We start from the raw sequence: 11,669 nt of genomic DNA, 5'->3' as shown, positions 1-11,669 counted from the left end.
AACGAACCCGAAGTAGCAAGTGGGTCAACTGGTAGATGAACTACGCGATAGATTTCTTCTTCTGCCGTTCGACGACCCCGTCACTTGGGCATCTTGAATGGGGGGATCTATTTCTGCTCGGAAAAGTTCTCAATTACCCGAAATTGCAGGGCTATGGAGGATTGTCGGTCAACTTTTCCTTGTAGTGGACTGGAGGGTGACTTTGACGGGTCGATTCGGCATGGTTTGAGTGTGCCGAGTGGCAAATAACCGGAGTCGGCTACCTGAACATGCCATTTCACGTTTTGCTTATTATCAAGGAAGAACTAGGGTTCAATCTAGGTCTCAAGGACTTTGCTCTCTTTCAACCTCCAAGCTTTCCACTAGTGATCAATGTATATAATTGTGTTTGGTTATTCCCGTCGCTACATGCAGAAACTAAGCAGCGGGGTTCTTACTGGACGATGTCAAGAGTATCACCTCTTCATCAAGTTAACGATCTTTACCTCCAAGGCTGGGCTGGAGTTTTCCTGACATGTCAAGTAGAACTTTAGCCATGTAAACTCCCTACGCAAATCATGAATCTTCGACTGGGTCTGGCCAGACATATCACGACATCCAAAACAGCCGCTTGCGTTCAACAAACGTCTCCTAACAGCGGATGATGAAAGCGCCCTGTGTGGAGTGGATTGCAGATATATTCCTTGATTTCCAAAATCCTTCTGCTTTGCGGTCAGTTCCCCAAATGATCGACCATATAGGTGTGATATCATTGTGAGTATGAGTGTTCGACTTGAATTTGAATATCGTATCGAGAGTACAACACTAAAACGATCAACATCGAGATCGTATCTTGCTCAGTTGTGGGGGCAGCTAGCGGGTCGCGTCGTCCATGCAGTTCCCCCCTGACGCCACAACGGTTAGAAACGATCAGCAGCAAAGCTGTCAGATTTAATCGAATGCATTGGCCGTGCATCAATGGCCCGGATCACTCAGATTTATATCTTCAGTAAACCCACTAGCCAATACATGCTATACATATCAAATAGATATCGTATCATTGCAGTTCCCGCTCTAAATTACCGGTTAGTCCATCAAGCACCGCGAAAAGATCGGCGATCTACATTCTAGATTCTCGTTCAAACTTTAGGATTGGCTCGGCTCCAGCCACCATCTCCTATACCACCGATAGTCTTTCATCCCTACATTCCGGACCGACATGCCATGCTCGCCAATGGCATTTTCAGGCAATTGGTCTACCCTCTGATTGGGTCTACGGTTACCAGGGCAGGTATTCCGTCTGTCCATCCGCTCGATTGACAGTGCCAGGCACTGGTCTGCGGGGGCTGTCACATAGTCCAGCCCGGCAAAATAGGACCAGGCACACCGAGTTATGGGCTGCCCCATCTTTCCAGCCTCTGTCAACCGGGTTGCGAATTCCACACGCGGCATCTGATCGCACTGCCCTCTTATCTGAGGAGTTAAGTGTCCTGACCCCCTCCCCCTCCTCTATCTAATCTTCTCACCCCAATCTCGCCTCTTCACTCGCTACCTACTCGTTACCACACTTCCTTCAACCACCGTCGCTATTGATCGTTGCCCATTCGAATTTATTCCACCTCACCTGTCGGTCCGCTATCTGCATCACTTGCTCCTTATTTGAAATCAAGTCTCTCTTCGCTGTCGCACGACTGGCCTTCAATCTATCAAGGGGCATCACCACCATCGCAACCTACTTGTTTCCAACAATCCAAAATCGGATATCAATTGCACCCTTCCGCTATTTTCCTGCTCATCGTTAATTGCCCCCGGGACACTTTGAACAACTGCTTGAAGAAAAGCGACCGATCTACACACCCTATCGCGCAACCGTTACAATGGCCCTGGTCCGCGATCCATACTTTTGGAAGCGTTTCTCCACCGCAGTTCATCTAGAAGAAGAAGCCAAGAGCGACATAGAAGCCACGACACCTGTCAAGTACGCATATTCATGATTATCTAATCTCAAATCACCGACAGCTGACATCATGATAGGGAACCTGACTCCTGGCTCGAGCGAGAACGTCGCAAGCGCAAGCGATCGCTAATCTGGGGTTTTATCATATTCTTCGGCGTCATCCTCCTGGTGACTGGCGGTGTGGTCGTCTGGTGGCTCGCCAAGCACAACTGGCTGCAAAAGGTTGAGCCTTAAGACTCTCTAACTCATCTGAATCATGAGAGTTGTTTGAGGGGACCAATAACCTTGTTCGATTGCATTTTGGGACGAAATTGGCTTTCACCGGCGTTATGAGGGGTTTGTTTAGTTGGCGCATGGCAAAGAGAAAAAAACTGGAGATATACCCGCCGCGCCTCCAGGGCGGCTTTTTGGTGTGATCGGTTAAGTAGATAACTTTTATATAGCTTCACAAACATGAAAATAAAATATTCAATGATGCATCACTATCAGTGGTAAAACGGCTGGGTCTGCGATTTAGTGGTTATCTACCGGCGGTTGGACCTGCTGGACGGGGTATAGTGTACAGGGGCCTTATCAGGACAAAGGCATGTCTCGAGTCTCAAAGAATGATCCTAGTCGATAGCTAGCTGGTCGGTAACGCAAACAGGCATTACTATCTTCGTAAATAGGCAGGGAATAGATTGCTAGGTAATGTGTTTTGGTTGTAAGCCAAAGCTTCCCGATACCCAGCGGACTTTGCTCCGCCGACACAAACCGAAAGGCATCGGGACATGCCTATCAGGACGGGCTTATCGCTTTCTCCACACTTCCCCGCACAAGCTCCTTGACTAGATAAAAGGTGCGCTCCGCCGCTGTTCCCTCCGACTGTTTCACCGCTACGCCATCATGCTACCCCCATTTGACTACTTTGCGTACCGTCGAGCACGGTAGGGAGCTCCCATATTTCTAACCTTGTCTATGAACAGTCTGCTAATAACTCTACAGCACCCAGAAGCAGGCGGAACGCGCTACCCGCTTCGCTTCGTTGCCATCTCCCTACCATCTCCGGATCACCGATGCCGATAAGCACATTATCGATCAGCCAATCGAAGAGCTAGTCCGCGATATTCAAGGCTCGACGATCTCGCCCTTGACTGTGCTGCAAACATACGGCAAGGTCGCTGTCAGAGCTCAGAACCGTACCAACTGCATCACCGAGCTGCTTCTTCCAGAAGCGGAGTCATGGCTCGAGTCGGATATTAATTTGAAGGGTCCCCTGGCGGGCATTCCTGTCTCGCTGAAGGACACGGTTCAGGTTAAGGGCTTTGATAGTACACTCGGCTACTCGGTGTGGGCGAACAAGCCGTTCCAGGAAGATGGGCCTATGGTCAGGCTCCTTAAGGATGCGGGTATGTTGCTGTGACTGTTCTTTCTAATGAGTGGACTATATCCTGACGCTGCTGATAGGAGCGGTACCCTACGCGAAGACTGCAGTGCCCATGACGCTTCTCTCTTTCGAGTCCGCCAATGGTCTCTGGGGTCACTGCTGCAATCCCCACGTCCTCGACTACTCCCCCGGTGGTTCCACCGGCGGAGAAGGAGCGCTTCTTGCCCAGGGTGGCCGCATTGGTATTGGATCCGATGTTGCTGGATCAGTGCGTGTGCCCGCCGCCTGGAGCGGCATCTACTCACTCCGCTGCAGCACCGGTCGTTGGCCCAAGATCGGTGTCAGCACGAGCATGCCTGGCCAGGAGGGTATTCCAAGTGTCTTCAGCCCTATGGCGCGCACCCTGAACGACCTCACATACTTTACCAAGGCCATCATTGGGATGCAGCCTTGGAAGTACGATTATTCCGTCCATCCTATCTCCTGGCGTAAGGAGCTGGAGGACGAGGCACAGAGCAAGCCTCTGCGCATTGGTCTCATGACCACTGATGGTATGGCATCAGCCTAACTCCCCTGCAATCTACAATCATTTGTTAATAGCCTTTAGGTGTCGTCCCCCCAACGCCCGCGATTGAGCGCGCCATCTCTACTACCGTCGCCGCCCTGACTGAGGCCGGCCACGCCGTTACCGAGATCACCACCCCGCCCAATGCCGACCCCTTCACCGGCCTCAACCTCGCCTCGCAGCTCCTCAACTCGGACGGCTGCCACCACTTCAACGCGAACCTGCGCAGCTTCGAACCCTCCGACCCAGGCGCCAACCAGCTGTCCCGCTTTGCGCACCTGCCGCGTCCCCTGCGCTATCTGTACTACCTGTACGTGCGCTACATCAAGCGCGACAAGGTGCTCGCTACGCTGATCAAGGACTTCGGTCCCAAGACCTCGGCGGCCCTGTGGCCGCTGGTCGCGCAGCGCGAGGCCTTCCGCGCGACCTGGCATAAATGGTGGGACGCGGAGCCGCAGCAGTTCGACTTCATCCTGTGCCCTGCGAATGCGACACCTGCGCTGCCGCATAAAGCGATGCACGACGCTGTCTCGTCGTGCGGTTATACTTTCCTCTGGAATCTGCTGGATTACTCTGCTGGGGTCCTGCCTGTGGGCCACGTTGACGCTGTCCGCGACGCGCTCGTCACCCCATACAAGACTACACTGAAACGCCTTGGTAACGACAATGCGATCGCGCGCGGCGCCTGGAAGCACTACGATTCCATGAAGATGGCTGGCTTGCCTACTGCGGTGCAGGTTGTCGGTCGCCGCTGGCAGGAGGAGCAGGTACTGGGGTATATGGCGGTTGTGGAAAAGGCGCTGGAGCAGTACCGCGATCCACAGACTGGCCAGAGCAGCAAGTATACCTTGCTGGAGATTGACTGAAGTAAGAGGTTGTGTTGCTGCCGTGATATCTAATGTACTTAAGATTAGCCGTCCCTGCCGCGACTGTGGGTGACCGAGAAATTCGATCGCCATGCATTTACTACCGTCGTACCTTATTACATTCATTGGCCCGCCTCTACTCTAAAACTGCCCTTAAAGCCCTTCACGAGCTGGAGACCGCATCACGCGTTTCATGCGGTGCAACCCGATTAACGCCAGGCGTAGGTGGGGCCCTGCAAATTGCGTCCCACGATCTGGCTGGGGCTCAGACTAGCGGAGGAAATCAGTTTAGTTTCGTGTAGTCTTCTTCTTTGTCTTCCTTTTTTCCCACCATGGGCTCATGCAGACCCTGCCCAAACCTGCGTAGCTTCGATAGTTAATTAGAGGGTGTTATGTCACCGCGAACTCTATGGCACTGATGCAATGCATAAGATCGACAGGCATTTCTCGCACCTCCTGCGAGTCCCGGGAACCCGATCTAGTCCGCCCAGTTGAACCCGGGCGGCTGGGAAGGGGATGGACAGAGAGGGTTAGTCTGACACGCCGGAGCTTCTCCAACTGGCTGAGCCCTCCAGATCGGCGGTGCCACAACACTGTCAGTGCCATTTTTCGGTGCCTGGTTGGTCTACCTGCGCCAATCGCGAAACGGAAATCCGATCGACGTTTCTTGGGCTCCGTTGGTAAGTTCGTTGTCAGCAGCCTGTGCCTTTCTGTCTGGAGTGCTCTAGGCTGTCTTAAGGTTTATCCGCCCCAGTGGATGTATCACGTAGAAAAGACGCGACGACGTACCCTAGTACTGGGGGCCAAGCTCCATGCACGGTGGTATCCTGTGTCCCAAGCCTGGAGACTTGAGGCAGTTAGGAGAAAGCTGGGGTGGCTCATGTTTGGAGCCCTCGAGAGTGACGGTTGGGTTCGCAATGGTCACTTTGTGGAGGGGCGGTCATTGGTGCGTCCCCGCTCACAAATCATGTTCGCCGGCCCTCAAGCCCCCAGACGACCCTGAGCTATTCCCCAGTGTGCACCAAGATGGTGGGTTGGGGTCCCGCCGCAGCGGGTCTGTGAAGAAAAGAGCGTTTCTGAGCTCGATGACCTCCGTAGATCGGATAGGTGGAATCCCAGGCATTCAATTCGCTCACCAATATGAGGGATCGCCGCTGCCTTCGTATCCAGGCCCATGGGTACGCATCGCAAGCCATCGTCCCCCTCTGGAACGCTGCTCCGGGGCTAGCCTACCATTCGGCCTGAGTGGAGAAACTCTCAAACCATCGCAGTAGCTGCTGGCCGCTCGGGCGGGGGCATGTCAGGGCTTGCAATAGGCGGTTACCTTGGGACTGGCAGGGCCAGTGCAAAGGTTGGCGCTGCGCGCAAGGAGAGTGGTGGCCCCATGCGGCGCTAAGACTGCGACGTTGCGATGCTCCACTGGAAGAAGGCAAACTCGGAACTAGAGGAACCTTTCTGCAAGTCACTAGTTCGTGAGTTAGTTGGTTGAGTCGGCTAGCAGAGAGGGCGAAGCATCCGACAGCGCAAGAGCGTGATCTGCGCGGGTCACGGGGCCGCGCAAACCTCCACGACGTCAACCCGTCAAGTCTGTCAGTTGTGTCTAGTCAAATCCCCACTTATCTTCTGCAACTGCTGCTCTTTTACCCAACTGGTTCTTCGTCTCGTCGATTATCATTCTTAAAAATAACCCCCCACCTCTCTTCTCTCTCTCATCTCCCCATATTGCTTCTATTCCCAGTGTGAAAGCACATCATGGTCCACCAGCGCCCATAGGGCGAACCCTTCCACCCTCCCCTCCAATAATCCAAATAACCCGTGTCCCTCCAGCTACTTGCCGCCCACTGATCCTCGACCATCCGTATCTCCTTGAGCTCCCCTGTGCCTCTTCTGTCTTGAGTGTGATCCCTGCGTGTCAAACCTACGGCCCACTTCAGACTCCTCGCCACCCACACTCACACCCGCTACTACAGTCCTGAACGCAGGATGCCGACCCGCCTTGTCTCGCCTTCCAATTCTCGCAACGTCCTGTGCCGGTGATCAGGGATGATCAGAGGGAGATGGCTTCCCGAAAGAAACAGAGCAATGCCCGGAAACGAGATGGTATCCACTTCGTCAATGCCAGGCCGTCCTCCGAGACCGAGCGACTCACGGCCCAACGCCTGGTGCGCGCCCATGTTGGCCGATGGATCTCCGACCAGACCAAGGGCCGCTCGACGACCGATGAACCCTCCTCCAACACCGCGACGAACCCCCTTCGAAACTCAATCAGCAGCGACCATGCCGAGTCGTCTTACCCCCTCGTGTCGCGTCCGTCGCCCTATGCCGCGCACCGCGCACTGGCCATGGGCGCGGGTTCTTTGCGCCCGCAGGGCGAATGGCCACGATCCCCTTTCCCACCCGCGAGCGATAGCAGTGATAGCAGCAGTGATGACACGAACTCAATGACAAACCTGGGGGAGCCTGTTGCCATTTTTACGTGGGACGAGGTCCCCCGCATCGAGCCGCCGATATCAGGATTCTTAGATCCATTCACCCAGTACCCCTCGAAATTCTCGCCAGAAGTGGTGAATCTCTGTGAAAATTACTGTTCGTCCCCCCAATATCTGCAGTCGGGATGGATCAGACTCTATGGAATACTGACCGTACTCATCTAGGTCTGTCGGTGCTGTGGCCGGGCCTTATTCCAAAGTCAATGGGGCATGAGAAAAAAGCGGGCGAGACTTGGTTCCCGCTTGCGCTGTCGGACCCGGCTCTCTTCACGGCATTCATGTTCGGATCGTTATGCCATCAGCGTGTTCAGTGGCTCAAGGGCTGGGTTCCTGGGTCCAGCTTTGGGTCTAACCAGCAGCGCACCCTTCAATTGTGCGAGATGGAGTCGATCAACCTGATTAGTCAGGCCGTGCAGGATCCCACTCGTGCGGTTAGTGACGCCGTGCTTTTGAGTGTCATTTGTATGGCCCATCATCAAGCGTTGGAAGCGAGTCCCGACCAGTATCGGAGAACACCATTTACTCCGCCATTCCAACGCTTACAGTGGCTGGATGTATATGGTCATCTGCCACCGAACATGATTCACGTCTCAGGATTGGTTCAGCTAGTGAAGATGCGGGGGTTAAAGAACATCAAGCTCCACGGCTTGCGTCCGACTATCTGTTTGTAAGTTTTAGCATGCATATTGGGCACTTCGGGTCCACTTACTAACTCTTAATTTCCACAGCTCCGATGTCATGACTGCAAGTTGTCTATGCATCGCCCCATGCTTCGAGTTCTGCGCCATCGACGAGAGTAGAGGTGACAAATCAGTACAAGAACTGCTCGGCTTCGGGCCCTCTGATATTGAGCATAGCTTCGGGTGGCTACAGAACATCGGTGTCACACCTCAAATGGCAGAGGCACTGCAAGCAGCAACCACCTATGTCAACATCATGAAAGGCTGCATGGAAGCCGGGTACGAAGTCTCTTTACTCTCGGATCAGCGCAACCTTGCGCAGTACACACTCCTTTCTGTCCCAGCCGCCGCAGATATACAGAGCGCCTTCTCGCACCCTACCGAGGAAGCCACCTACGAAGCCTGTCGCTTGGCCATGTTGATCTTTTCAGTCGGCGTTGTCTTCCCTATCCCCGCAAATAATACCCCACTGTTGCGTCTGGCGCAGTTGCTCCAGGCTGTTCTGCGCCAGCCGAATGCTTCTGTCCTCTGGTCTTCTCCGAACCATAGCATTCCCCTGATCTGGATCTTGACCCTTGGGGGTATCGCTGCGTTCGATGGTGGCCCCGAAAGGCCGTTCTTTGTATCTGCTCTGCGCGAGACTACCCGGCGCAATGGGCTGTCTTCTTGGGCGGATGTAAAACGTGCCTTGGAAGTGATGCTTTGGTACGATATTGCCTGTGACGAAGCGGGTGAAAGCCTTTTCTCTGAAGCTTCAAGATCTTACATCATGGAGTGAGCGTCTCCTACCTCCATGACCTTGACTGGCTTATCTACACGAAGCCGCTCATCCCTCTCGCTGTCTTGAACCATGGCAAGGCCATGTCTGGCTTGATTCATCGAACGCCGTTTTGAACCTCTCTATTCACAGCGTGTCAAGGGTTATACCCGACGTATACCTACTCTCTGATCCTATTGATCAGCCCTACTACAATCATCTGCCTTTCCTCCACCCTGTCGCCATGAAAAAAAAGCCTCTGCCCTTGAACCTTGAAATGTTTCCGGACTCGGTAAATATTTGGGGTGTCCCCCCCCCGCACCCCCCTTGTTTTTTTTTATTTCGATGAAATATTCCGTGCTGGCCAACAACCGTCCCCGGGGGGAGCTTTCGGCTGGCCAGTTTATGTTAGAGATAATGCATTTATGAACATAAAGTCACATTCGTGTTATGTACGCACTTAACTTATATACCTTCTCTATGTCCTGTATAATTTGCATTCACCTTTGCCTTATCTAGAACCATATGTCCTCTGTACCTGTGCATTGTCATCCCCGGATGATCCGATCAACAGCGGCTGACGCTCCCAATCCCTCGCGGCAACGCCCTGGTGAGCATGGTTCTGGCTACGACTTGTTTCTGCCGTATCGTCGCCAACAATCACGGCATTGTCCTGATCTGCGCTTATAACAGCAGTCTTCCAACTCACGAACCCAACCAGTATAGCCCCAACGACAGCAACCAGCACCGTCAATACAGCATTCACAGGCACAGGATTCCCGCCGAACACTTTCAGCGTGACCGCGTCCAGCCCTGCCTGCGCGAAATTGCCCACCCCAGCTAAACAGATAATCATCCCGTACACCTTGCCGAAAGTCTGGAACCCGAAGACCTTGGCCGCATAGTCCGAGACAGCGGTGTAGTAAAAAGGCCGGTATAACACGAAGAGGACGATGTTCGCGTACGCGGCGGGAATACTTCCCGGTATGCAACCGAGTATCCCGATAATCGTGGCAGTCGAGACCAGGATAGTTAGTACAGTGCGCGTCTTGAATGTATCTAGGAAAGTGCCGATGAAGGGGATCGAGAGTAGACCGCCAATAGGGAGAAGGATGTCGAAGACCCCGTTGATGTTTGCAGCTTTCAGGCGTGAGTTGAGGAGGAAGGTGTACTGTGAGCGGAGGGTGGCGACGAAGTAGTTGATGCGGAGCATCATCAGCACCGTGAAGAGAGTTATTAGGATAAACCAGGGCGTTTGGAGCTGATACAATGCGCTGTGTCCGTGGAGCACACCCCAGACACCGCTGGTGTGGGTGTTGGGTGTGTTTTGGGGTACAGGTTGGGGTTTGGGGGATTGTCCTTGGCGTAGGTGGGAGGGTTGGTCACGCGGTTGGTCTGCCGGGCTGGAAGGAGAGTTGAAGACGGAGTCGTCAATTCCAGCTGCCGAGACCACCGAGACTGTGCCGTCGTCGAGGAGATCCTGGATTTGGCTGACGATGTTCTGGCGATGCTCGCGCCGAACGTTCCGTTGGCGTTCGCGCTCGTCGCGGTCGTGGATTTGATGGTCTACGCGGTCGTGGATTTCGTCGATGACCTGTGCCTCGGCCTGTTGGACCAATTCGCCGGCCGTTTTGTAGGACGTGGCCGGCATGATTGTCAGTTGTACTGCAATGATAAAGATCGGGACCACGAGGTAGGCCAAGAAGAATGTCTGGGTAGAGACGGCGCCATCTGTGTGCTCATTTAGAAGCCGAAATATTAGGAAGAGCGCGCTTGATGCATCAAATGCACCTGTCAGCATTGACAGGATGAGCCCTGATCGAGTAGGAAATGTATTGGACAGCTGGAAGGAAGAAATGAAGACAAATGGCCCGCCCAGTGATAGAAACAGGTACCCTGGGATGTAACCGTCGAAAGGTAACCGGTGGGCTAGCGCAAAAAGGACGGCGCCGACGGCCAGACAGGAACTGCCAATGATACCACTCACCCGGGGACCATATGCATCCAAGATGGTTCCAACTGGCAGAGCTGAGACATTGGTGACGACGGCGGCAATAGTAAACATCAAGTTCAACCTGCCAGGAAAGCATCAGCATATATCCAGAAGCAAATTTCTCATGCTCATACTTAATTTCTTGCCCATAGCAGACGGTGACATCGTTATCAAGCTCCTCCTGGGAGCAGAGATTACGATATACCTTCTCACTAATAAGGACCGGCTTCAACGCCGCAAAGCCAAACACCACGCCCGCGGCAAGGAAGCAGTACACAACTGCCAGACAGACCTGCGCTAAAAAAAGCAGAAGAACATCAGCAACCAGATCTATACACCACCACGGAGCTCACAAGTGGCTCTGCATACCGATTCGCCTCGCAGGGCTCACTTCGAAAGCACCCCTTGTGTCCGTAAACCACAGTGGCTCTTTCTGCTGCACTGCCACAGCAGGAGGTGTCGGGGATGCTAGTCCCCGCTCGTGTTCCGCACGACTGTCCCGCGTTGTCGTGGGGGAGAGGCCCAGGGATCCTAGCAGCGAGGGTCGATCGTCGCGATCGTCGACCGCGCTCTCGCTCCAGCCGGGCCCCGCATACGGATTGAAACTGAGCCTGCTATACATGGATGGGAATGAGGATGCGATGGATGCATCCTCGGGCAGGTCCTGGTACGTGTCGGACTCGGTGTCTGACTGGGCCGAGTCGTCCCCTCGCCCCCGCAGGAAGGCTGCAGCTGGGGTGCGCTCCCATCCCTCGAGGAAGGAGATGCGTGGGAGGGACATGGTGGATTATGGGAGGGAGGAATTGGTATTATACAGTCAGCATCATCATAGTAGAAATAGAGACAGGGTCATTGTATTGAGGTATTGAGAACGAAGCTAGAAGAGATAAGTCGCAGGGCCGAGTGAGGGGAAATCGGCAGGGAAAGCGGATTTCCTGCTTTCGGGGGTCAGGTGACCCCCCGCGCTTGAGTTTGGGGGGTTGATTGCAATTGCATCGTTTGGCTTCTTTCTTTCTA

At 53.9% G+C, this 11,669-nt stretch overlaps 4 protein-coding genes across 4 annotated transcripts; 3 read left to right on the top strand and 1 right to left on the bottom strand.

Moving 5' to 3' along the window:
• Positions 1-1,856: 1,856 nt before the first annotated feature.
• Positions 1,857-2,170, top strand: N7482_001529 (uncharacterized protein; the record flags this gene model as incomplete). Its single annotated transcript, XM_056683654.1, has 2 exons — positions 1,857-1,957; positions 2,014-2,170. 2 exons carry the CDS (start codon positions 1,857-1,859, stop codon positions 2,168-2,170), a joined length of 258 nt encoding a protein of 85 aa, XP_056547260.1.
• Positions 2,171-2,821: 651 nt separating this feature from the next.
• Positions 2,822-4,733, top strand: N7482_001528 (putative acetamidase; the record flags this gene model as incomplete). Its single annotated transcript, XM_056683653.1, has 4 exons — positions 2,822-2,862; positions 2,921-3,324; positions 3,383-3,853; positions 3,910-4,733. 4 exons carry the CDS (start codon positions 2,822-2,824, stop codon positions 4,731-4,733), a joined length of 1,740 nt encoding a protein of 579 aa, XP_056547259.1.
• A 2,057-nt stretch (positions 4,734-6,790) lies between these two features.
• On the top strand, positions 6,791-8,680 carry N7482_001527 (uncharacterized protein; the record flags this gene model as incomplete). The annotated part of the gene is made up of 3 exons (XM_056683652.1): positions 6,791-7,319; positions 7,388-7,889; positions 7,951-8,680. 3 exons carry the CDS (start codon positions 6,791-6,793, stop codon positions 8,678-8,680), a joined length of 1,761 nt encoding a protein of 586 aa, XP_056547258.1.
• Positions 8,681-9,170: 490 nt separating this feature from the next.
• N7482_001526 (putative MFS transporter Fmp42) lies at positions 9,171-11,433 on the bottom strand (the record flags this gene model as incomplete). Its single annotated transcript, XM_056683651.1, has 3 exons — positions 9,171-10,734; positions 10,787-10,949; positions 11,022-11,433. The coding sequence occupies 3 exons, from the start codon at positions 11,431-11,433 to the stop codon at positions 9,171-9,173; spliced, it is 2,139 nt and encodes a 712-aa protein (XP_056547257.1).
• Between the last annotated feature and the right edge of the window lie 236 nt (positions 11,434-11,669).

The sequence above is a fragment of the Penicillium canariense genome, assembly GCF_028826845.1.
Source record: "Penicillium canariense strain IBT 26290 chromosome Unknown utg000001l_segment0_segment0, whole genome shotgun sequence".
Classification (NCBI taxonomy): domain Eukaryota; kingdom Fungi; phylum Ascomycota; class Eurotiomycetes; order Eurotiales; family Aspergillaceae; genus Penicillium; species Penicillium canariense.
The sequence above is the reverse complement of the archived record's forward strand: the minus strand, read 5'-3'. Positions and strand labels throughout refer to the sequence as shown.